Below are 27,674 nucleotides of genomic sequence, written 5' to 3' on the forward strand. Positions count from 1 at the left end.
AGAGATAGAGGAAGTAAAAGAGGGGAGCAGAGGGGTGGAAGACAGTCATGTAGGAGAAGTAATGAAGGAAAAGAGGAGCAAGTGCTCTCTCTCTCTCTCTTCTCTCTCTCCCTCGTTTGTCATTCTGTCTGTGCTGTATGCAGATGAGGGGCTAATATGATATCTCTACTGAGCTGATGGATGTTTAAAATGATATGGCAACCCTGAGGAGCGCTGCTGCACGCTTCCTTCCTGGTATGGTGTGTGCGCATTCAGGCATGTGGTAGTTTGTGCAAAGCTCTGTGCAACTTATGCTCATGTACTTATACACTGAATCGCCTATTACAGATATTTTACATTCAAAGTATTTTTGATACTGATGTGAAGTTCACTTACAGTAATAAAACTTTGCAGCCCTAGACAGATTTTTATTTCGCTTTTTTTGGTGGTTTTAGGTCTCTGTTTGGATTTCCAGCTTTTTCACGAGCTTTTTTGGTTCAGTCTCTTAGCCTCTTATCAGAACTCAAAGCAACACAAAACAAATTAGACTTAATAAAAACAAAGTTAAATGAATCAAGATTTTCATAAAATTATACAAAATTCAGAGTCGCTACCATACTTATTTATAGATTCATTATTTGGGCATTGCTGATCTCAATACATATATATATATATATATATATATATATATATATATATATATATATATATACATATACATACTTTTGTTGTCTTCTGCTGAAAACACTGTTTTAGATTCTGTCTCTTTAAAAAAATGTTCTGTTTATTCAGAAAGCACAATAAGCACGAGCTGCTCATTCTTTATGTCCGCATGGAGTCATTGACATGATGATGTGACAGGACTTTTCACACTGGTTAAAGATGCTGTGGAGGGAATTATCCTCACAATAACAAGCATGACAAGTCCTCCAAGTTAAACCAAACTTTTGCCTAGCATTGCGTTAGAATGAAAGTCCAAAGAACAGCTTCTTAACTCAGTTATGATCAACTCAACTTATGGAGGGCCAAGCATTGTTACAATTTCAGATGATTCAGCTAAAGTCTTTCCAAATTTGCCTCACAGTCTGACTGCACACATCTGGTTGGTCTCTTTGCAGAAATGTTTGTATGTTTTAAAAACTGGGAAAAGTCTTAAAAGTACTGCCAGTTCCCAGTGAAAGGTCACTGTGTGATGAAGTAGTTATTATACTGACATTCATCAAGAGTTGGAAGAACTTGATGACAAATTCTCATGGTGCAGATGGTTAGTTTTGACCCACGTCATTCTGCAAAATTCAAAATGATTTGTATTATTAAAGAAAAAAAAAGATGATAAAAATTTTGAATATTCCAAAATTTCAGATTTGATGTATTCATCTTGTCGCACGAGTTTTTAAGGATTCTTGTCTGTCTCCGTAGACAGACTTCAGTCTGTTGGTTCCACTTTGCAGAAAGATGAGAAGCACCTCTTAGTTTAGCTTTTATAAAACATGAACTGTGTGAACTTCTGACTTTAAAACTGCATTTTGGACTCATTTGATGGCAGCGTGACATGTATTATGTTTATTTCTGGAGTTGCCCAGCAGCGTCCTGAAACTGAAAAACAGAACAAAAACAATTTCTGGACTGCCACATATACAAGCACACGGGCAATTATATGGTTATTATTGCCACTTGTTTTACTGGCTGGAGAGATCTCACAGTACAGGTAGGATGCAAAAAGGATGCTGGATTAGTCGTCAATGACTAATGACACATCACTGAGTAAACTGTATTTCATCTTTATGTAAAACCCCATGAGGTTATCTGCCACTAAATCCAGTTTGCAGACTATGTAAAGATGGTATAATGAGATTAAATCGTATGTCGGAAGTATTGATAATGCAGTGTCAATACCCTTTAGACTCCTATTAAAAAACCACTCATTTTCCTCATTAAACGCAACCTCAGTCAATTATTAAAGCTACTCATCATGGTTTCAGCAGCATAATTAAGTTTGAATTCTGCCTCAAAGGATATTTTTTTGTCTAATTGCTCCAAAGTCATCACAATACAGCACCTTCTTTTGCTTAGCAATGAAATGGGTTTTTTTTTTGGCTTTCAGTGACGACAACTTATGAGTATAGATGTTTTAAACAAGACAATGAAATGGACATGAATAGCTTTTTATGCTTTATGCACAGTTTGTGTAGATCAATATTTAATCAAACTGCTTAATACTCACATGGAAAATCAATTCTAGTCGTGGGCCAGTGTGGGATTTTTAAAGATAATCTTGACAAATTATACTGATGAATAAAGATCAATATGTGTGTCAGAGTATTGTGTATCTGACTGTAGGTTTGCTCATGCTGTCATGATGGTAATGAGAAGTGGGATTGACAGGGAAGTGTGTGTGTGTGTGTGTGTGTGTGTGTGTGTGTGTGTGTGTGTGTGTGTGTATGTTAGGGGGACTGATTGGATTCTCCACAGACTTCATTAGTTAAAACAAAGCCAGTTGTCCATTTGGGCTCTTTCGCAGCCTAATTGATATTGATTTACTGATTTGCTCGAGGCTGATTTAAAAGCATGTTTGGTGTTATTGTCAATGCTGCTTTTCCTCCCTCTGAAAGCATCAGCCCTCAATCCTCCTGGTAGCAAAAAGAAAAAAGAAAAAACAGATTATTGTTAGAAAAAGTTATCTCCTTAAATCTCACTTCGTAATCGTCTCCACCCACTTTCCTTTTTCATCAGCTTCACATTATTTCATGAGATAATTGAAAGAAATTGAGTGAAATTATTCTCTTTTCTACCTAATTTCCCTCCGTGATTTGAGCTTGTCAGTGCAACAAATTAGCGAGGGTTATCTTTTCATTGTAGACGGCAACGATAGATTGTCACCAGCTCATAACTGCGTAATGATAGTTATCATAAATGGTTAGTGGTTGGCTAAGTGAAGCATTGAGATCAATGGCAGCGGGGTTAGTGTTACAATGAAGGAGGTCTTTTATCATGTTGATGGATGGCAGGCCTGTCTTTAATGTGACATGTTGTGATCATATCAATTTGTCCTCGGTTCTCATCGACATCACTTTATTGCCTCTCCGTCTCTCACAGTCCATCAACCTCGCACTGTAAATTCAGACCTGAAATGGCAGCGTGCCACAACGCTCCATAAACCAACCATTTCTCATCTTCCACTACTGTTCTGCCTCCTCCTTTTCACCACTCTTCTTTCCCCCTCTACTTAATTAACACTCTATTTTGATACGTCTCTCTATTTACTGTCTTCCTTCAGTCAATGACGGACATCAGCAGACGGCATTAACGAAAGACTGAAGGAATCAGACTGGGATTAAAATGTAATATCAGACTATTAAAGAGATTAGAGTTTGACATTTCACCACCTGAATTGCCTCCCCAATCTGATGAATGGGCATTCATGATATTGATTTATTCCCCAGCTTCATTTATTGGTCCACATTCACATGGACAGCCAAAGATCCAATATGATGGCCTTTTATGAGACACCTTGTCACTGCGGCCTTGGGGTCCCAGCTGACTTACGAACATGAATGGTTGTTTAGGGAAGTGAAGTTTGTTCATCAAATCTGTAGTTTTGAAAGAACAAGAACAAGAACAATAATAAGGTGGATTATGACACTGCTGATTTCACTTCTCAAGTGGACAAAAGCAAGGTCTTGGTATTAAACTTAATAATAAAAGCGGCCGATGAAACAGCATTGGCACAAAAGAGCTGTAATTATTTCCAATTACGACAAACCATCATTTCAACTGAGCTATGTTGCACATCCGTCAAGGCTAACAAGGCAGCAGGACGTGATTGAGAATCCCTATTAGTCTCTCTGTCAACACATTTTTGAAGAGAGTGCCAGAGCTCCAATCAGCAGTGAGCATTTTTTAAATACTTCTCCATTTGTATATTTTTACATCCATTTTCTTTTTCACTCACACCCCTTAACCGATTATTATTCCAGCTCTACATCCCTCCATTGATAATTCCACTCAAACATCTAATCAAGGAAATACTTTACACAGAATCTTTGTTGGTATATTGAAGAACCATCAGAACAGTTACGTATCATGTCTGAGATACCAAATTAACACCGTTTTGACTTGTATTCTATACTGTTGTTAATAGCACAAAACTGTTTGTTTCAGAAGTCTTAAAACAAAATGAATACACACCTAAGTATGGAGTTAACTGTGTCCTTAATCAGCAGGTTAGTTTTAGTATTTAGAAAAGTTTAAACTGTGTGAGATCAACAAACTTGAAAGGGTTAAACTAACTTTTCATCCAGGTATAAACATGTGAACACCAGTATGATACGGTCAAGCATTCCCAGTTAAATCTACTTGTCACCTGCTTCCATTAAAACAGGAGCAACAGATGACTCATGTTTGGACCTTCCAATTTCACCATCCAGGCACCATCACATGATAAATCAGGTCATTTATCATGTTATTTTAGAGACCACATCCATTAACCCCATCCCAACCAAATGAACTGGCTGTGGGTGAAATTGGACGATCCAGCTGTGGGTTGTGCAGTGGAATGTGCAGTGGACAGCCAAGGTTAAAATATAGCACACTGTTGATGTTAAGATTGATATTGGAACCCTGCACTTGTATTTAACATACACCTAAATGTCAAGTCCCGGAGGCGCTCATAACTTTTAGAAAGTGAGTCTGGTAGTGCCCAAACACAAGCAAAGGCGTTTTCTACTAGACTGGGAAGTGACAGGAAGCTCTGGGAGCCAAGACCACCCCTAAATCTTTGACTGGGAAGCACAGAATACTTAGGGTTAGGAAGCTGGAACCAGTAGGCCAATGGCGTCCACTTCCTGGAAAGGACTAGGAACAAAAACTCATGAGGCGTAATATGGCCAGGGTTCATCGAGAAACCTGTACTGCCTGATGTCTGATGTCTAGATTGGACATTGTTCTGTGAGTGGCTGCATGGTTGCTTAGCATCCCCTGTGGTTGGCTGTCACTTTGCAGTGATTGCCTCAGCTGTATGTCTAGAAAGAACCCATGCACACAAGCTCAGTTGCCTTTATTCAGGTTCTACTATAACCGCGATTTATTTATCTCTACTTCTGTTCTGGGTATGTATTTCAAGATTTATTTAATTCAATTCAATTCAACTTTATTTATATACCATCAAATCACGGCATTGCCATCTCAAGACGCTTTACAGACAGAGGGGAAAACATAATGAAGGCCAGTTCATAACAGCCTATATAAGGAAACCAACCGTTTATTTAATAAACACATTATTCATTATTGACACTAATGTAATATCCAAATGTTTTTATTTTTTTACTTTTTTCATCTCTTTTGCAGAACCAAAACCATCTGTAAGGGTTTCTCGCACACTTATGTAACGTAGTCATGTTACCATTGAGGAGTATCCTTAAGGAACTGTCATAACCAGAAGATTTAAATCACTAAGACGACTTTCTTATCGTAAAAGAAAAGCTTCTTTAATAGTCCATTTGGCAGAAGATAGCACCTTCTATCAGTTCTGATCTCATGCACGAGTCATTTGCAGCAAGTTTGGTCTTGTTTATAAAACTTTTGAGATGATAAAATGCACAAGTTGTTCTGGTTAACTTTTCTCACCGACTCCAACAAAGTGGAAATGTGTCCAAATGCCTCCGGGAGGCCTGTGGAGCGAAAGGCTGTTTGAATCTTTTATAGAAACGAAAACAGAACCATTGATCGCTGACTGTTCTTCATCTGGCCATTCTTCTCTCGTGTAATTTCCCCCTCTATCCTCTCCTCCTGGAACCTTTGTCCTCCTTCCATGTTCTCCTTGCACCGTCTTATCATCCGGCCACCCCGTAATGGCCTTGCTCTTGACTCTTCACACAGTGGCACCATATCCGTCGCTCCAATCAAAACCTTAATGTATCTCAATTTAACCACTGTTCTCACACACATGCATCTCTCCTTCTGCCTTCTCTGTTCTCCCTCTCTCAGATACACACACATATGCAGAGTTTATTCTGTTTTGAGCCGTGTCGGGTCGGCGAGGGTTGCATCTGTAATGCGTGACGCGCGCCTCCAACACGCTGGCTTCATTTGCATGTGTGAGGAGGTCTGGGCTAATGGAGCTGATCTCTTGTGCTGTTATTAAATGGGGGAAAGAGAACAGGATGGGGGGATTATTAAATAGGAGGAGGTAGAAACAAAAATAGGGAGGTCTGCTCCCCCAAAAGCATGATGAATGATTCACTAGTCTTTCCTCCACTGACTTTAGGTTGTTAGACTATTTGCAGCGGCCTTACAGAAGCACCTTCATGCACACACACATGCAGCAAATGTTCATGTGTGTGCTAAATGTGCGAACCCTGCGTACCCTTTGAATATCACGAGGTAAATGAGGCCTAACACGCTACTGCCACTTCTCCCTTTGTTCACCCTTTACCTCTCAGGTCGTTACTCTCACTGCATTTAAATGCCCTCAATATGTCACATGTGCATGCATGAGCGCATGCATCTCTGCTAAACACACTCGCTTATGCACGTACACATACACACAGAAAATGAAGTCCACCGGGGCACTTGTTTCAGACCTGTTCTAATAGCGCACACATGCACAGTTTTACTGCTTCATATTATAACGTAATGGCCATTTTAAAGCAATTCCTGCATCTTGCTACACAGCATTTCAGTTTAAAATGCTGATTGTCTCTACTGCAAAGTGTTTGTTTCTGCACTCATGTTGCATCATTTTCAAACCAAAATCAACAGTCCTGAAAGCAGAATTACAGTAACACATGACAAATTCCCACCTGCACATTCACGTCATATCACCACCTTTTAATAGATGGACATACTTTGTTTTAAATACATGTACAAAGTGGATGTATATAAAATAATCTGTGCATGTCGTCTACTTTGTTCAGGACCATGGCTGGCAAAGTAAATGTAACAAGACATTAAAGCAGTCTCACTATGCTTGAACAATTTATGCCATCAAAGATTCAGTGTGTAGGATGCAGCAGTAGCTCCCATCCAGAATGAAACCAAATGAATAACCTCCACATAACCCAAAATTACAGTCGCATTGAATAATTGCGAAATTTGCTTCATGCAGAATGTAAAGTTCACATGTGAAGTCACTTTTTTTTTTCTTTACGCTCGCATCCAGAATTTTAATGTCAGGATAGCACATCTGTATTCAAACTATAGGATCCACTTCTGAAATCACATCCCAGTCCATTTTTTCCTCTCACAATCCTTTTGTCCATTGTCAAAAATACTTCCAGTGCAGGGTTGTGGAGTAGTTTGTGTCCCAGTGAGCAATGGGTGACAGGTAGCTTACATCCTGGACAGGTCGCCAATCCATCACAGGGCAATCACTGAGAGACAACACTGATGGGAAGAATTTAGAAACTCTTGTCAACCTAACCTGCCTGTTTTTTGCACTGTGGGAAGAAGCCTGAGTATCTGGAGAGGAGTTATGCATGCAAACATACAAACACCACACTGACTTCCTGTCTCTGCAGCTCATGTATCTAATAAGTTTCTATATTAAAACATATTATGATCATTTTATTAATTAAATGTCATATTTAAAAGCCACTGCCTTTTATTCTATAAAATAAACACAGTGCTGAATTTATTTAGAAGAATTAGGGGTCGTTTACATTTGTAAATTGTCCATAAAACAGAAGCAGTTTCAGATTTTCTTCTCACCTTGTCCCTACCCAATAAATTAATCCGTTTCCAGCCAAAGAAAATCACAAGTAATGACAGAAACATTTTTACCATACTCAGTTTGTCTTTAGTGTTAACATTAGTAACATTGAGCAGCTTACACTGATGTGAATTCTTACTTTACACAATTCTACACACATCAAACCGTACTTCTGACTCCTGAACTGCAGTGTCAGAACCCAGTAGAACATTTACATAAATTATCTGCATGTACAATTTAACACCAAACAGTGGTGGTAATGCATCCTACAGGAGCTTGTCAAAATCCACACAGATCAAGAAGAGTGAATGTTGTTTCCCATTTTGCCACAGCGAATCATCGCACAGTTGAACTGGCACGTGTTTTACGCCTTATGCCCCATCAGGAAGACTGAATACTCCATGCTCATTACACGACATGTGAGCCCGAATCTTCTTTTATCGCAAGTAGTATTAGCCCTGCTAATGTGACACTGTGTGTGTGTCACAGAAAACATTGGCCTTGTCAAGCTCGGGGAAATGAACAGCAATGTTTGAGTCACCAGAATTTGCCAAATACTGTAACCAAATCAGTGTCTGGCTCTACTTTGACTCATAATTAGGTTTTGCTGTCAGTATTAACTGCCTTGAAGAAGAGAAGCAAGGACCAGCTCATAAGATTGCGTCAGTCGGGTCTTTTTTGTGCTTGTAACTCAGCGAAGATGCTTACAGCATCCACATACTGTTTTTCTTTTCTTTTCTTCGAACTTTAAACATAGTCTGTAGATGATGATGAGTAATCCCATCTGCACTTCGGCAGGTTCAGGAATATTATTCACCTAAAGGTCCTTTACGATACACATAATAAAACCATGGGAGTCAGATGCTTCCATCATGAAATAATACGTTATTTTAAAACACTAATTTCTTTGAACATTAGTTTATTTAACAATTACAAGCTAAATTGTGAGTTTAGGGTCACAATTGGCCAAAGCATTCAGCTAAAAGCCATCTGTCTCTTTCTGTGTTCTTCTGTGTTCTAGCACCCAGTCCTAGTACATGTGACTCATAACCATGCAGTGGAAAGTGGGGGCAAACATCCAGGCTTTCCTCTACTGAATAAACCACAATCTGATTAGGATTTCCTAACATAGAGATATCTCCAGGCTGTTTAACTTTTCGAGCCTGAGTGGTACGGATCCATGCCATGCATGAAAACCGCAATGCATGAAAACCATTGCTATATAAGGAAAATGTTTCCTCATATGCATATTCAACCTGTCAGTGTCAAAGCCAGTTCTGGCTCTGCAGCCTCAGCTCAGGATCTTGTTTTAAAAAGAGCATGATGAAAAGGTCTAACCAATGAAAATCCTCCCTTTTATTATTAGTGATTGAAACTGAAAACAAAATGACTGCGTCACTGGCAAACCACTCCCATTTGACCCATTTCAGCCATTATTGTTCATTGTTTGTACTCTGTATTTTATGTTGTCATGAAAATTGTAAATAAAACAAACTAAAACTGTAATATTAGACACAATATACTGATGCAAGAGTGGCCTAAACACCCTCAGGGTTTTAATGGTGAAAGAGTTCTGATGTCACTTGTCTTTGATTTTCAGCTGCTCTGATGTGATCCGTTTGGGTCTGTTGGGAGTGATTTGCAGCCGTTCATTAAACACGTTTGTCTTCCTGTGAACATTAACCAGAATGAATCATATAGCTAAAAAAAAAGAAGTTGAATGTGAACTGTGAGGTCCTGCAACAGTCTGCCAACTTCATACCGGTGCTACACTTACTTTGTCATCCACGATGCACTGTGCATTTAAGCCTGACTAAGCAGGAACTTTCTGCAACGATCTCGGTGCGGTCCAGCTCCAAACTCCAAGAGAGGCGCTGCGGATGTGGCGTGCATATCATGATTTTTATTGGGAATTACAGTTTGAAAATTAAATTTTCTGTCAAATAATTTCAAGTCATTATTTCAGCTTCTAATCGAAAATATTTTGCTATGTGAGAAGAAATTTTGTCATATTTCTGCACATTGCAGCATTTTTTTCTTGCTATATTTTTAGGAAAAAGGTCATCTGCAAACAGCTGGATGAACAAACATCAACTTGTGTTTCACTGAAAAAGGATATTTTGTTCTCTGAACAAAGATTTGTTCCACATGCAGATCTGTTTCACATGATAAAAGTTTATGTAACTGATTTCATGTAGTTGTTTTCTAAACTCCAGTCTTTCATTCTCACTTCTAAACACAGATACATGTAAATGATCTGATATGTGAACTAATTCAAATAGAAATTGTAAACCATGAACATGAACTACTCATACTAACTTGTGAGAACTAAACTTTGAGCCAGTTCCTCAGAAGCATGAAGCAACACTGCTTCTTGGTTTCCAAAGGTTGTATCTCAGACCATGAAAAGGAAAAACAATTTTTTCCTGAAGCTTTTCAAAGACCACCAAGCTGTATTTGGACATTTGCATCCTGATAGTGATGATGTCTGAGTTTTAGCATTGATATGTTTCAGTATTATAATTTACTGCTGCGCCATTGAGGCACTGCTCAGCCACGACATCTTACCGTGGTTTGTCAGCTGCACAGCTGCAGAGAGGAAGCCACTGCAGACGGTTAACACCACCCAAAAACTGATCCGCTGTGCTCTTCCTTCTCTAAAGGACGCTGTCTCAGGAAGCCCAGGGTATCTTCAGAGACCCCTCCCACCCTGATCCCCATCTTTTTTAACTGTTGCCCTCATGTAGACGCTTCTGGAAGATACAAACAAAAACAAGCAGACATAGAAACAGTTTTTATTATATTATATTATATTATATTATATTATATTATATTATATTATATTATATTATATTATATTATTGCAGCTCTATTCTTAAACAAGTACAAGTTATGGTTGAAGTTTTAGAGAATTGAAGCTGTTCATTAAGCAAAAATTTCAATTCCTCTGGAATTGACTGTGAGCTGCAGATGGGTAGCATAAAAGTGGTTCATGCATAAATGATACGCTGTATTTTTGACATATAGCTCGAAGTGTGAACACATATAATCCCTTTTGACTAAATGCATCTAAATTCTGTTGATGTCTGAAGACATAGTCAAAGCTTCCAGTTTGCAGTGATATCAGTTTTATACGCACGACTGAATGCGAATCTATGTTTTCATGAACCATGTGGTGACTCAGTTCATGTCCATCAAATCACCGGAATGCAGCAATAGTCAGAGATGATTAATGAAATGGCAGCTTGCTGGTGTCGCGGAGGTCTTAACGCCGTCCAGTCCTCTTCAGCACTTTAGCAGAACCCAACTCCCACTCCAGTGGGTTGAATTCGGATCTATCTGGAGGGAGGCCAGCAGCCTGCATCTGACATCATCTTACGACCCGGCCCGGTTTGCCAAAATGACACAGAACGTCTCGCACATACACACTGACACTTGTGCTTGCAACACCTGCGATGGAGATAAGATGAGGCTGAAGAAGGAAGCCTTACGAATGTGTGAAAGTCAAGTGTGGGAATGTATTTATCAGTGTTTAAAGATGTGTGTTAGAAGAGCGTTGATTGGCTGGGGATCGTGGGTACAGTTTGTGAAGTGGCTTGTAAGTATGTGAAATACACAGTGGCAGGTGAGAAGCAGAAAAGTGTTAAAAACAAGATGTGTTAGAACATCACAGATGGGCTGCTGAGAAGAGGATATGGAGGAGAAATGTTTGTGAGCTGGAGTTTTACCCACCAGGAAACCAATTTAGTCTTGCAACAATTAAAATTAAATTAGGACAAATGACTCACAACTAATTTCGTATTATTAATCAGTCTAAATGTCAACAATTCTCTTAAATGTATTGATTTGCACATTTTCCCTGTGAGAATACTTATAGATTGGTTGTCAGACCGTATAAACACACTGAAAATGGCTTGTAAAACTGATTTTGCCTTTGTAAATTGGTCCTAAACATTCATTTCATTCTCAACCTTTCTATTTTTTCAAAGCTTAAACATCCATTTCTTTTCCATGCATTGAAGTAACCTTTCATTTGCTTCATACAAAGACCAGATTTATTAAATTCCCTTGCAAATAAACCAGGTTTTCAAGCTGCAGCTCTCCTGAGGAAGCCCATTGTGTCGGTCATGTTGCATGTGCATGTCGGATTCTACATATTTTTGTTTTTTGTTTTTTTAAAGCACGTCATCATTTGTGAGGAGGCTGAAAATAACTCAATTTGTTAAAGTGGAATGCATTTTATGAAAGAAATCATTTTTATTTTCCAAAACAAGTCTTCACACACTCATACTGTATATATGACCTGACAGTTGTAAAAATACACACCTGGTTGTAATATCTGTGTCACAAACACATGCACCCCCAACCACACACACACAAACATCCAATTCTGCACGCTAACCTGTAGCTTCTTTCTCCTTGACTGAATATTAATTTGAAAAAAAACATTGGCTTGATGCTGCTGTTTCCTGGAAGTGTGGATCCTCCAGTGACAGGATGGAATGAGTATGCCATCAACAGAATAACATGAAGTGAGCTCTGACCACTCCTGTAAGCATCAGCAGGTGAAATAAAGTGGATGCACGGCATGTAGTGCAATATAAACAGTTCAGTGTAAGAACTGCAGATGCAACAACTTCCAGTATTACAGCTGTAAACACACACAGGGTGCACTGCATTAATAAAAACACCATAAACATTAGAACTGGGAAGTTTTACTGATACTATGCCTGATGAGGTCTGTGAGTGTTTGGTTCTGCTCGGACTGTAACAGGAAGTAAATCTTTTTTTTAGGCTGCGTTATTTCCTCAGTCTGTTCCTCGGCTTTCAGCAAGGCCTTCTTCCGTTCACGTTTCCATGTTAGGATTGTGTTTATTGAGTCCATTCCTTTTATTAGTCTGAAATCTGAAAAGATTCGATTGTATGATTTTCAATCATATTCAGTAAGTCTGCTGTCATATTTTATTGGACAGAAAGGATGTTGTGCATCAATTCAGCATTCGCTTGCTGTTAATGAAATGAAACGGCTTCCCATAGTGTGCAAGAATTACCCATAGTGAGCCAGTCCGTCACCTAGCAGTTACAGATGCTAAGTTTAACCGATTAAAATGTTCCAATTATTCTGTGAAACACAATTAAATATTTTTTTTTAAAGGAAATAAAGCCAGAAATGTAAGTTTATTTTTTTTCTTTTACTTGTGAATTTAACTAAAAACATGTGGAGCATGATCACTTGGCCGGCTGACAGCGTAACCTGTCAAGCTAACGTTAATAATCCTGGTGAGACAAATGTAATTAAACTCATCTGTTTTCATTATGTACACCTCAAGCCAATGCTATGGCTGACCCAGCTTGTCTGTCCATGGTGGAACATGGAACTGAGCTTCATTTGACCATTAAAAGATAAATGACCTCAAACTTAAACCCAGACCCAAAGTCTGGTTGAAAACAAATCTACAGTCGTTTGGCAAACAGTTTTATCCAAAGCGACTTACACGTGAGAACTGATGCATGTACCATAGCAAATAACCAAACACGTATGTCTTATGGGTGGGAGGAAGCCATGCAAACATGGGGAGAACATGTAAACTCCACATAGAAAGACGGCTCTTCAAACCTCCCCCCAACCAAGACCCAAACCAGCAACTTTCTTGCTGTGAGGCTGCAGTGCTAACCATCACACCGCCATGCAGCCAATCCCTGTCCTCTTGCAAAAAAAATGAATTGTGGGAAAAAAGAAACTGTGAAGGATTCATTGCTTGTCGTCTTTGCAACATCCCAAGGTGAAGGTTTGTAGGATGGATTTGAAGGAGTCAACGAATTGGGACAGTGTTTGGTACACCAAGTGTTTGGTGTATGAAGCCAACAAATCCACACTTTGAAGTGCGTAGATCCTGAACTGGGACACAGCCTATCATCATCTTCACGCCGCTTGTCCGGCACATAGACACTTCGCTATATCCGCTTATAGACACAGCCCACACCTGTATGTATTCTCCTGTGCTTACTTCCAGGTCACCTGTTGCACCTCTGGAGCGGATTGCTTCTCATTCAGTATGAAAACTCGGTTTCATCTTCTTATTGGTTTATCTTCTGTTGTTACTGCAACTTAATTTTATTTTCTTATTTTTTTGGTAATAAATCCTATTCAGGGGGTATTTCAACTTTGATTGTAGAGGACTACCTCTACCGCCCTGCAGCACTGAGTTGTTCCATTGATTCAACACACCTGATTCAAATGAAGCAGACTTCCTGAACACCTTGTTCTCAGGTTCTGCACGAACATGTTAATGAGCAATTAATGAATGATGAGAGCTATAAGATGCACATGCTAGAAATTATTGTGAAATTCCGTAGCAAATCTGCAGAACTGCTTACTTTGGAGGCAGAATTAGTCCATTTTAAACTCTGACATGTAAATTAGAGCTCCTTTTTGTACAAAGTGGGAGTTACTTCTGTTACGTTTAGTTATAGTTATTCCAGCCAAAATTAGCATAAGTCATATTCTCCTTTTTTAAAAAAACGAATAAAAATTAAAAATTCGAGGTAAAAAGCTTCAGAAATTGTACAAAAACCGTATGATATCCAAATTTTCATGAGCACCACCTTGCATGAGACCTACAAACTTCAAATTTCGGCTTTGAGCTGTAAACTTTCCACTAACACAAAAGTGTTTGCTTTATTGTCCAGTAAGTACGTTCAATTAAGTTATGTTGGGAGGTCAGTGGTGGAATTCACCACACATTTATGATGCAAAAATTAAACCCAGCAGAGAGATCAGGAACTTGAGTTCTCAGTCACATTTCAGTTTGGTTTCTTAATTTGTTTTCATGTTCCTCATAAAATTCAGCAATGATAGGAGAGAGAAACACAGATCTTTGTTTGCTGAGGAGTAAAATACTAGCTTTTTTTTACTCCTTTGACAGGCTTCTGAAAACAGTGCAACATGTTTTTAACGTCAATTAAAACAGAATCTGAGGCTGCAAAAGTCTGACATTGTATAAATCCCATAACTGACATGTTGCTTGTAAAACATTGGTTGGGAGTGTTTGAACTCAGTCTCCCATTTCCATCTGTAACCTAATTTCTCTTTCCAACCTGATTTCATGTGCTATAGAAAATGGATTAACAGCAGTCTCATAAGGGTTTAACATGACAACTTGTGTGTGACGCTGAGACTGAAGCATCCGTGTCACTTCCAATATTTCTTTGTGTGTGTTCGCTTATGAATAAGATGGAGACAGAGGAAGAAATTACTCTCCACACTGTGATGCGGGAATGCTCAGTGTTATTCAGCAGTGTAATAACAGCTTGCTTGTATTGTTTCCCTTTGCTAATGCAGTGTTTGTTTGTGTGTAGATGTGTGTGCTTGTGTCAGGTCTTCTATTAATCACAATGTCTAAAATATGCCCGCGGTACTTGCTGGGTCCTGCCACCTGCTCTGTCTTTGCGCCTGCCCTGGCATGGTCGCCCAAAGAGTCCCTCATGTTTCAGCTTCGTTTTACGTCTCCACCAGACCTGCAGTGGCAAGAGGCCTGCAGGAGTTTGTGTGGGTTCATACACATGGCCAAGAAGCTGTCTGTCACTAAGCATAAGTCTGGCTCTTGTCCACCTGGATGCTGCTTTTCCATCTGTTCCCATCCCAGTGATCAATTCTGACCTTAAGTCTTGTCTCAACTTTTTGTAGAGCATCAAGAGGGGGTGGTGATACTCCACAAATCGACCTAAAAGCTTTTTGTGTTTCAGCAAAATCATCACCAGCCCTTTATTTCATAAGTAGCTGTGTAGTGGAGCAGCTTGTAAGGCTTTGGTCTGAGTCAGTCTGCATAATGGAAAATGTTGAAAGGGTAAAACACTGCAGAGGGATAAAATGGTCACTTTATGAGCACAAAGGTCCGGCAGAAAGGAAGAAGTTTAAAAGGCTTTTAAGCAGTAATTTGACACTTCCATGTTTTAAAAAAGGCAAGTTCAGCTGTATGAACAGGTTGATTCTGTTGTAAAGAGTCCAGAAGATTCTCAAATAGAAATTCATCACTTTTATGTTTGTTGACTCCAAGATACAAATTGACACATTTCAATGTTGATGAAACGTGAATCATTTTTTGACTGTGAATTACAGCAGCACCTCTGGTCACCTTCTGTCTCAAACACTTTATTTTTAAGTCAACTGAATGCAGAACTGCTTGTTATTAAAATAATCCACCACATTATTTGATTTTAAGAATGTTTTAAAGTCTGTTTTAGCCAATAAATTGCCAACTAGGCATTTGTCAGGATTTATACAAACTCATAACACACTGTACGTCTGAAGTGTTTGACATTACTTGGGTGGTTTGATGTCCTGATTTACTTGTAACCCCACAGTTATTAAAGTACTTGGATCATCATTCCTTGTTGGCATGTGTTGTGCCATTTCGTTAGAATTTTTGTCTTCTCTTGGAAGAATTTGGGTTCTTATACAACTTATAAGGTAGTCGTTTGGAAAAACAAGGTCACTTCGTCATTTAAGGCAAAAAATTCCTTTGGTATACAAAATCCGAAGCTCTCGTATCTTCAAGGAAACCCTCTGTCAATCAGATATCCCAAGCCAATGTCCTATATCAACCCAGTTTCACCAGAAACTGCGCTGCAATATATTGCTGCAAATAGTGAAATGGAAATCTGAGCCTGAGCTTATTAAGAAATGTTCACATGAGATGATGGGAATCTTGACTCATGAGAAGTGCTTGAATTGTCAGTATGTTGATTTGATATCTTACAATGACTTTACTAACATGTATTCTTTACCAAGTACATAATTCTAACCTAAACCATGAGAAGGTGTAAAATTAATTTCTCTACTAGTGATCGCTTGCATGTTGAGCGGTGGATTAGTTTAGTCTGCTTCTCGCTCTAAGGATTAATAATAAAATTAATGCTGGACATCATGATGTTGGAATGCATACAGAGAGTTAAGAAGTCGGCATGCTGTAAATGAAAAAAGTCAAAGGCGTTTGACCATTTACACAAACAAAACTGGTCTCAGTTGCTGACTTCAGTCAGAGGAATTCAGATAGCAGTTTACTGCTGGAGTCTCTCATCTTGTTGACCCACCAGCCCATCATTCATCCATTTTCCCCTCTGCAAACATTGCTCTGCAGTAACTTCCTATTTCCTCTCCTGACAAATAAGAGTCATAATTAATATTGCTCCTGAATAGTTTTGTCGCTGAAACTCACAGCCGTCTTTCCAAATTCCCACTGAAACAGCGGAGGCAACACTGTTTGACTGACAGGTCAACCCTGGGAACAGAAATGCAAAACAAACGCCGCTAATGAGCACTGTGTACCAAACACACAGTGGAGTCTAACTTTCAAAAACACATCTTGAATGTTGGGTTGAAACATAAAAGGTTCTATTTGCACCTATTTTCTTCTTAAAAGAAGTGAACCCAGTGGAGGTACTTCATCCTGACCTAATCTGCATTCCATGCAAGAAAAAGAAGCCATGTAAACATATAGATATACGCATTCACACTCTTCCAGAATGTAGATCTACCCACAACGTGTTGTCTGCTCCACTTTGGCTTTTGATTCTCTGCTGAATATCTCTGAAATAAGAAGAGCCTTTAGTTGCTCTGCTGTGCCTTTTAGTGTCATCATGCAGTGATCTGAGTCACTGCAATCAAGTTGCATTAAAGTTGTGATAGTTTGACTTTTTTTTTCTGTGATCCTAGAACTGTAAAGGATGTTTTAACATTCAGCTGGGATATATGGGTTAGTGAGTGAGTGTAAACGTTTTGAATGTGCTTTGTATGTAGATGTGAAAACATGAGATTTTGTGTGTTGTGGTGCAGTTGTCTTATTGGTATGAGTGTGTATGTGTGTGTGTGTGTGTGCAGTGTGTAAAGCTCTAAGTGCAAGTTGAGTGTGTTTGATGTTCCATTTACCCTTTTTCATAATTCATGGCATTGGGAAAATGGACTGAAGCGGAGGTGGCTATCATGAGTGTGTGTGTGTAAATGTGTAGCAGGATAACAGGACGATCATTTTGTGGTTTTGTGGAGATGAAACAGACAAGAGTGTGTCTTTGAAATGCAAAGAGTAGTGATAGCAGTGATTGGCCACTGTGTTGAGGAGGAGCTAGGAGTTTTTTCGCCGTGTTTCATCATTATACGCACTGCCCCCCCTCCCGCTTCCTCTACCTCTCACCCTCTGACACACACACACACACACCTACACTCATTAATTTATTATTTTATTTACCTCTGACATAAACCCTTGCTAATTTGGTGAGGCTCTGAGCTTAGTTGGGTTGTGTGTGTGTGTGTGTATTTGTGTGTAATTCTGGCTCACACACACACTGTCTAGTACTGGGGCCTGGGGACCAATTTATTTACATGCAGTGGAAGAGGAACAGAGAACTGGAGGAAGGGATAGAACAAAAAGGAAAGGAAAAGGGAACGAGGAAACAGCAGGGAATTATGGAGAAAACCCAGTAGAACAAACAAGTTTCTCTACTGTTCCCAAGGACAGACAGGACTAATTTACGATTTAGATGGCTCAATGGTGTGTGTGAGTTTCTGTGTGTGTGTTTGTTTGCCAGAGTCTTAAGTCATTTCCAGAAAAAAAACACCTTCATGTGTGCCCAACTGTTTTACTTTTTAAAGTTGTGTAAAAAAAAAAAAAAAAAAGCTTAAGTGAAAACTGCAAACCTCTTATGTGGTGCCGTATAGTCTGCCTGGAAACAGTCAACAGGGTATTGTGCATAGATGATGCAATGATACTCCACCGATGGCGCCTATAGGCAGCAAAGTACTGTTGGTAGTGGTACATCCTGCAGTGTGAACCGTATGAACCTGCATGCAGTGTGTTTAATTGATACAGAGTGTAAGCTGAATATGGCAGAGACTGTTTAAAAACCACACAGGCCAATGACTTGCTACCTGTGTTATGTAGTTCGGCTGCTCATGAATTGGTCCATTTTTCTTTTTTTATTATTTTATACACAAAAATCTCAAGAAATTTTAATGTTTTGAGATTTCTTTGGATCTCAGCTATTTTTGTAAGAAGACAACACAAACACAACACAGCAAAGGAAAAAAAGCTAAATATATTTATAAATAACCTGGACACTAATTCTAATACAATCACACTGTGTACCCCTGTGATCAGACGTTTTTGGACAATTTCTCATTACATCCATCCAGGAAGTGTCCCACACTTACGACTGGAAGTTAGCAGCCCTTACCCGCTCAAAGTCAGCTCTGGTAGCGCAGCTTGAAATGTGTCATCATGTTGGTGTGGAGCATCTTTGATTATAGCCTGTAAATTAAAAGCCATGACACATTTCGGCAGTTTCTCCACTGTTGTCCTCGATGCTACATCATCCTTAGCATGGTCATAATAATAGCAAGAGAATCCATCCTACAGACGGGGCTTCTGCTGAGAGAAATCAGGCCGATTTCCTTCCTTGTTAGATACCAAAGCATTCTGTTTTTATAGATTTAACATATGTTTAATATGTTAAAATATGTAAATGCTTCGCTCATTCAAGTCTCAGTGGGTTGATTTATAGACTGTGACTGAAGCAGCAGGCCATCTTTGATCACAAGATCAATGAAGCTGCCATTTCCAGCCTCTATAACAGTGCAACATTGGACCACCATTCATGAGATTGTTCGTCTTAGTGATCTTCCATCTGAAATAAACCTAAATCACAGTGTTTTTAACTAGATTTATAGACATGGAGGACATATTAATAAAAAAAATAACAATTTGTTTTTTTTGTGACTTTTGTAAGTCTCTTTGGTGCCACTATAATGATTAAACACCAGTATCCCACATGAAGTTTCTTTATTTGGAATTTATACTCTCTTCTTTTTTTTTTTTATAGCGACTTGGTTCCAGTCTAGAGTAATGTTCATTTTGCGATATCTTGTGACTGCAGAGGCTCCAGCTAATAAATCACAACATTTTTGAAACTCATTATACCAGTCAGACAATGGCAACTGCATTTTAGTTATCGTGAATTGTTGAATTGGTACACAAGCATGAGTCAGTAAAAGTCTACTGAATGTTCCAGTTTTCCTGAAGCCCCTGATGTCTTGCCTTCAGATCTAATGCAGATATCACTGCAGTCATGGTTTCTGTTAAAGCACAAGGTTGTTAAGTAGTCTTTGTGACTGACTCTCCTTCCAATTCGGCCCAGATGACCCTTTTCAATTTTTTCACCTAAATGTTTTCAACAACATCAGAGCATTGTTGGATGTTAAATTCTTTACTTTCCTTGGCAGTGGAACCAAACTGGAGCCACAGTTTGTGTTTATTCTCTTATTCATTTATAGTTTACTTAATTTTGCCAGGTAACTTGATGTGAAATGAGCTTTTGCCGGCCCATGGTGGTTTAGCCAAGTTTGCTGGTGCGTCTGACAGGATTGCCGGCTGGCACAATGTTGGTCAGTCTTAAAGGGTAAAAAAAAGACTGTTTTGATGCAGAAAATCTTGTAATGGTGAACGTGATGCATGTACATGCAAACAGGCTTTAGAGATGATGGCACAAGGTGATGGAAAGTTGACCAACTTGAGAAGAAAGAAGATAAACCATCAACACGCATAAATAGCAAAGAAACCATAATGAAATGTTTTTATTTAATACTAGAGTGGCAGTGTTTGCTGGTCTGCAGAAATATATGCAGCCCTGAGGTAGTGAGGATATCTCTGTACTTGAGATGTGAAAATACATCTCCATGCATAAATGTTTTCTGTTGTATTTGTAACCTTTTAAGTAAATAACATTTTTTCCCCTTGATATGCATTGGTATTCAAAATGTCTTTTTTGTTGTCTTGCAGGCAGGACGCCAGTGACCTCTCCGGACCGATACAAAGGTAATAAAAGTCATCTTTTAGTCTTCCACTTTCACTCTTCGGATCCGATGAAGCATGCCACCTCCAGGCCTCAGGCCAAACACATCAACACTGGTGTGGTGTTGAGGATCGTAGCAGAGGGAGGGGAGGTCTGTAGAAGGACAGGAAGAAGATGAGATGAGGCCAAGGTTAGCGAAACAGAGCTAAAGGGAGAGAAAGAAAGAAAAGGGGGGGAAATTGGGAAGAAAAGATGTGACGGGCTTCAGATCTATGGCCACGGAAGGTCATTAAACCAAAGCCTTTGGCGACAGAACGACAGATCAAGTGAAGGGAGGGGGTTCGGTTTAAATGAGAGCCAATCTTAAAATAGCAGTACCTATTTCTCATCTGAGACGTAGTTAACAGGAAAAGGATGGATGTCTTGTCCCGAAAACCATCCATGGGATGTGTGGAGGGGGTTCATATGACAGCGAAATATGTTGTAACTTTGATTCTAACTCAGAGCTTACACAATGCTTATTGATATGTTACATTTATTAATGTCTGTATATCCCACAAAGAGCTTAAAATAGAACGCCTCATTAACATTAATAGGCTCCATGACACAGACGCAGGTGTAGCTGTAAGTACGGCCATCACTGCATTGAAGGATAGTCCAAACTTCACCCAGAGGTGCAACATTTATGAGGAAAGCCAAGAAAAAATACATAAAAAACATAAAGGATGAATGTTGTGTGGATGAAATGGAAGTCTGGCTCCCTAAAAGCTGCTTTTTCTTACGATAGGATGATGGAAAAACAAAAACTGGTTTCTGGTGATGGATTGCCTTTCTTGAGTGAGTTTTAAGTCTGTGAGCAGATTTTTTACTCCCCAGTGAAATGAACTGAGTCAAATGGCTCCCTTAAAGTGAGAAATGCATTTAAAAACTTGTGGTTTATTAGAAAAAATACTGGCAGTAATGTAAAGAATATGCTGTTTTAATGGGCTGAATCGTACACACTGATGTGCTCTTTTAAGTCGCTCAGAGACTCTGAAATTTTATCATGCAACTTTTGGCTTTTGGTTTAGAAATGTTTAGTTGTCTTCATCAGTTTGAGCACCAAAAATGTGTTTTGTACTTCAGAAGTGCAGTAAAGAGAAAAAAAGGGAGATCATAACAGATCCGGATGAAATTGATTTACTTATAAAGACACACCGGATGCTTTTCACAGGTAAACACAGGAGGTGTGGAGCAAAACCCAGATCCAGCAAAGTAGGAAAAGAGTGAGACGCAGACTGTGGCTGTGAATAATTAAGCAACATAGTTTGCTGTTGTTTTCCTCTCTGATTGGAGAAAATAGGCGAGGCTGCGACTGTCGCATGAGTTCACACGCAGACACACACAGGAACGAACGCTGTGTGTAACACGCTAATCCGCCACACAGCTGCGTCATTCCGAAACGCGTGTTTGCTTCCTCTCTGCCTTCGCCACCCTTGCCGCCGCTCCCGACCCCCCACAATCCCCTGCAAACACACAAGCACGCACGCACAATCACACAAAAGAGAACTGGGCGTATAATTTGATCCTGTGTGCTCTCCTCCTCTAATGAAGCTCTCTGGTGGTTTGACTGACACCCGGCTCGTTATTTAAGTGTCTGTTTTGGGCCAGGAGGAGGAAGAGGAGCTGGGAGAGGGAGGGGGAAAGGGGCTGATGGGTAGAAGGGGGAAAGGAAAAGTGGAAGGGAAGAACTTGGAGGATGGAGATAGATAAAAGGCAGAGAGGAAATGAAGGAATCAGAGTAGGGATGGAGGAAAAGGGGGTCGTGGGAGTCATAGGGAGCAAATGAAAGATGGTGGAGGAAGGAGAGAGGACAGGAAGACAGTTTGGGAGGAGGAAGAGCTGATGTCGGAAACAGGGATGATAAAGGGTGTGAAGGGAGTGCGTGGGTGAGTGTGTCTAATTGCAGGTCTTTGTCCTGATAATGTTCTTTGAAGGCTCACAGCTGATAATTACCAAGCGTGGCTCCTCGGATGCCTTTCCACATCGGTCATTATGAGCCACAAACCTGCTATTGGCTCTGACACGACCTCCTGAGTCGACGATGCCACGTGCACACGCTTACCGTGCACACACAGCAAAAATACAAAACACTGGTAAACAAGCATTGATTAAAGCAAAAGCAGCGTAAGATCAAGCTGCAGGTGTGCATGCAAGACGCAGAAACGCGCTCACACTTCCTGTTTACAGACCCAGACCTACACACACAGCAGAGACTGTAATTACAGGGATTCACACAATGTGGCGTCCCGGTACGCTGCGTCCGTTATTGCCTCTCTGGTTGCCACATGACAACGGCGGTCCCTTGCCACGGTGACTGCCTGACTGCCGCTCCTTGCCCCGCCTCCCCTCAGTATTCCCACTTCTGAATATTTATGAGGCAGGAACTGGTTCATTGCAGTCAGAAGACTGGAGCTGGAGTATTCTCTCTCATCGGCAGTGACAGTTATCAGTGTTAAAGGCTCCTTCCTGAGCTTTAATTTATTCCCCAGCGAGTGAATGTCCAAGAGGAGGCTCTGTCTTTTGGCACAAAAAGTAAAACATAAAGACTGCGTGTATTCTTGCCAATTAGGATAAGAGATTTCGCAGATTTCGATGCAGATATCTGGACATTTCTGTGTTCTCCATGGCAGGCCACGGTGCCTGCAGTGCAGCACGTCAACAGCTTGGAACGCTGCTGAATGCAACCTCAGACATGCATGTATTTCATCACCTCTATCCAGCGGTATTTCACCTTGCAGATGGTACTTAATTCACTTGGATCAGCTCGCTAAAACTTGTTTCTCTTTGATTCTGGGATCAAAATGTGTGATGCAATAAAATCAGTTAGAGGTCCTTTGTATTCCTTGTTTCAACCAGCCTCAGGCTCATGCGGATGTTGATCAGGGGGGATTGTAATTGTATTTTGGAGAGCGGGGCAGAAACCGGTCGGGAAATGTCACATTTTTGAGTTTTCACCCCTTTGTGTTTCTTGATTGTACGACTGGGAGACAATCAGGGCATCACAAACTTGACAGTGTTGCAGTGGGGCACGTGGGATTGAAATTCTCATCGGGGTTTTAATTGTGGTGTCATCCTCACTGCTCATCAGTTTTACACCAAAATCAACAAATTACGAAGAGCTGCAAACGTCCGGACAAGCTGGATGCACTTTTCCATGTCTCTTTTCTGGCTTCACTGTCTCTGAATCTGTCTGCTCTCTCAGGAGAGAAGACTTCTCTCTCTTCTTTGTGACTGACACATAACACACACACACACACACACACACACACACACACACACTTGCACATGCTGGGTGAGCACACAGGAGGGGCCCAGGAGGGGCTTACCTCTGTACGTGCGATCCAGACGTTGACCTGGAACACATTGGGTACTGAGAGAATTAAAAACACACACACACACACACACACACGTACAGTCACACACTTTATTATTGCTGCGCTTTTCATAAAAGCAATAATAAAAACGATAATAGTTTTTCTAATGCTGTCAGTTGAAGCTTATTACTTTTTTTTCCCTTTTCATTTGGACTCACTGCGGTGTTTATTTTTATTTCTTATCAACATGAGTGTTCAGAACTTAATATGTGATTTTTTTTTTGTTTATATATTCTCTGTCATCAGAAATCATACAGTTAAAGTGTTTTGTGTTCAAGACGCATATTTAGTGTTTTCATTTAAAAAAATACATCTTTTATTTTTAAAACTGTTTGTGTCAATTACTAAAATTATTGAATATATTTATCATTTGTTTATGTTTTTTTTTTTTATCTATTTCACTGGTTATTTTAGTGGATATTTTTGTGATGTATATTGAATAACATTTGAAAAAATGGAAATGTACATTTAGTTTTTATAAAGAACAATCTTTAAAATGCTCCCATTCCCCCACCCACTTACCCACTCTGGCAATGCATAACAGATCAACAGATGAAGATATAATATGGATTGAGAGAGGGTTAAAAAAAAAAGACATGATTTTCAGAACAGAGGGAAAAGAAAATATAACGATGTTAACAAAAAGCTTCCTAACTCTGTTGTTTCTATTCAGAAGTGTGGATAGTAGAAAATCTAGCATTTTTAGGTCTAGCTGAAGATATTAAATATAAATATAGGACATCTAACGGAGTGTGTGACCAGTGTTTCATGAAGAGGTCACGGAGAGGTTGCTAACTCCAAAATCCACTAATTTCTTGACTGTCGTCATGCAGACTAACTGCAATTTATACAATTTCCCTGCGATTGGGAATCTTGAACTGTTTAATAAAAGGAACAATGAATAGGAACTTTAGTGTTAATTATGATCGTAGTCCAGAGCAGAAACACTCCGAGCTTCCCACAGAAACGTGCCAACTGTGTCAAAAGGGCAGAACAGTATGGATAAGGTGTTGCTAAATGATTAAAAATGACATATTTTAATGTTGTTTTTATCATAATGACAATAACTTAATTATTTAAACAGTAATTCCTTCACTGCCTCACTGAAAAAAGTCACCATCAGATAAGCAAGTAGGTACAAGGTACAGGTATTGGATAATTACTGCTCAAGTAATTATTTTTCAGCTGAAGCAAGTTATATAACCTCAACACTGAGTAGCTTTCATTTCTCAAACAACCATGTGTAAAGATACATCCTGTGGTCCTGGAAAAGATGTTAGTTTGTTTAAAAAGAGTGCAATGATTGGCATCAAGCAGAAAAAACGTGTAAGGAGATGCAGAAACTACTAAAACTGGGTTCAGAACTGCCCAAAGCATTATTAAAGACTGGAAGGATAGTGGGAAGATGATGTCGTCGGACAAAAAACCTGATCAATTTTGATCGGTGATCACTTAAATGTTTGGTGAAATCAAATAGAAGAAAAGCAGCATTAGAACTCACAGCTACGGTGAATAGTGAACCATGGGAAGGGAACTAAAGGGACTGAACAGCTGCGTAGCAACAAGAAACAACCTGTCTTTGAGTCAAAACCAGAGAAAAAGGCTTCAGTTTGCCAAGGAGCTTAAAGACTGGACTCCGGAGCTGGAAGAAGGCCATGTGGTCTGATGAGTCCAGATAGACCCAGAGCATCATGGTAAGAAGAGAGGAAGATGAAGTGTCGACTGTACAGGCCTGTGGGGGAAGTCTGTGACCTACTGTTGTTGGTGTTGCAGCCAAGTTCAGCAACATTATGAGTCTATTGAATGAGGTCAGCTGACTTACTGAATATACCTGACAAGCATGTTAATTCATCCTCATGATGGCTTAGCCATATACCAAGACACTACCGGGATTCCCAGATGGTAAAAGAATTGTTCATTGAGGTGTGTGACATCATTTTCACCAATGAATTAGTCACCTCATAGACCAGACCTGAACTGCTGTGAGAATATCTCAGATGTGCTGGAGAAGATTTTGCACAGTGGTCGCACCCTCCCACCATCAATACAAGGTCTTAGTGGACACAAACAAATCCTGGAGAATCTTATTGAAACAATGCCAACAAGACTCCTGCCATAGTCAAAGCTAAAAGCGGTTTAACCCAATAAGTCCAAAGGGAGATCCAACTTTTTGGTGCTGACTTTTTAAAAAGATGTATAAGTAAGGATTAAACTACTCAAAGCCGTGCATTACATGGTTTTAATGAACAACATGGAATCTAGAACACCACGATGCTTAGTGGAGCGTGTTAAAACCGTGTAACACACGTATCCGAGTTGTTTTATCTGCTTATACCATGGTCCCATACAGTAAAGACTTTATAAAAAATTTTATTTATTTATTCTTTACAAAACTTGTTAAATTTGCTAAAACGTAGGAACTATTTTATGTTGAACTTTTTATGCTAAACAACCGTTTAACCAGCTGATCTGAAACAGCTGATTATCGCGTTGCTACGGTAACGACCGTCACCGAGTGATATTACAGTGATTATACTTGCTGAACTACCTGTGCACAAAAATGATGCATTAAAATTCCCACTGTACATGTTATAATGACAATAAATTAGTATCATTCTTAGAACACCTTAAAGCTGGAGGTCAAAGTCCAGTTAAGTACAGTCCGGTTTAATCCAGTTGGATCAAGTTTGAACTCTAACCCACTTAATTTCAGTAAAACAGTTCATTTATGAATGATTTTAATTGTAAAGATGCTAATGAAAGGGGAAAATCCCATCCAACATAACTAAAACATATTTATCCCAAACTGCGATGATGGCAACGAACAACACACATCTGACCCCTTTTTGTTCTGCTGACATCGGCTATAAATCAATCCACCAACACACACAAACATGTAGACACACACTTTGTCTTCCCACCAGCTACTATGAGAGCTGATTCATCCCCAACCATCATCACTACAGCACACACACACACACACACACACACACACAGTTAGTGCTGTGTGCCCCGGGGTTTTCTGGGATAGAGAAGTGCTTTTTTTTCTTCTTCTTTCTTCTTCCAGCTGGTGCTCTCTGAGGTGGGCAGACTCCGACACGATGGGTGTGTCCTCTTTCCTTTGTAGTGATTTCCTAAAATAATAACAATATGTATTAATCACCTAGTATTTGTTATTGTTGTGCATCAAGTCCTGATTGCAAATTCTACCCAAACAGCAATGTTGTTGCAGCCGTAATGAATCATTATCACGTTAATTTTGAGCCGTTTCCAGTGATTACCATAGCACCCGGTACGAAGAAACACTCGGCTTGTTTTTGTTTGTTAAATCACTTCTCCGAGCAAAATAATCATTCATTAAAAAGATTGGGAAGTGTGGAAAATTCTCCAGATTTATTCTTTTTCCAGTTGCATCAGCTTGTGCACACATTTTCCACGTTAGCCTTGCTCAGGCACACATGCACACTTGTGTGTGTGTGTGTGTGTGTGTGTGTGTGTGTGTGTGTGTGTGTGTGTGTGTGTGTGTGTGTGTGTGTGTGTGTGTGTTTGTGTGAAGTTGGGGGAACTCGGTGTGACTTTTCTTTTTTTTTTACTCTTTTTTTTTTTTCTTGAGAGGCTCCAGATGGCTGAGAGACAGGTGAGCCAATTAGCAAGTCTCACCACACAGCAACATCATCACACTGGTGGAGCACGACAGCCAAACACACACACACACACACACACACACA

At 39.7% G+C, this 27,674-nt stretch overlaps 1 protein-coding gene across 4 annotated transcripts in view; it reads left to right on the forward strand.

The window, feature by feature from the left end:
* The window catches only part of celf2 (cugbp, Elav-like family member 2), a 262,520-nt gene that overhangs the window by 40,350 nt on the left and 194,496 nt on the right, over nt 1–27,674 (forward strand). For all 4 annotated transcript variants that reach the window (XM_079263083.1, XM_079263084.1, XM_079263086.1 and 1 more), the window contains exon 2: nt 20,518–20,553. In XM_079263083.1, coding sequence (XP_079119209.1) covers nt 20,518–20,553 — 36 coding nt within the window. The remainder of the gene's footprint in view (nt 1–20,517; nt 20,554–27,674) is intronic.

The sequence above is a fragment of the Telmatherina bonti genome (genome assembly GCF_933228915.1).
Source record: "Telmatherina bonti genome assembly, chromosome: 23".
NCBI lineage: Eukaryota > Metazoa > Chordata > Actinopteri > Atheriniformes > Telmatherinidae > Telmatherina > Telmatherina bonti.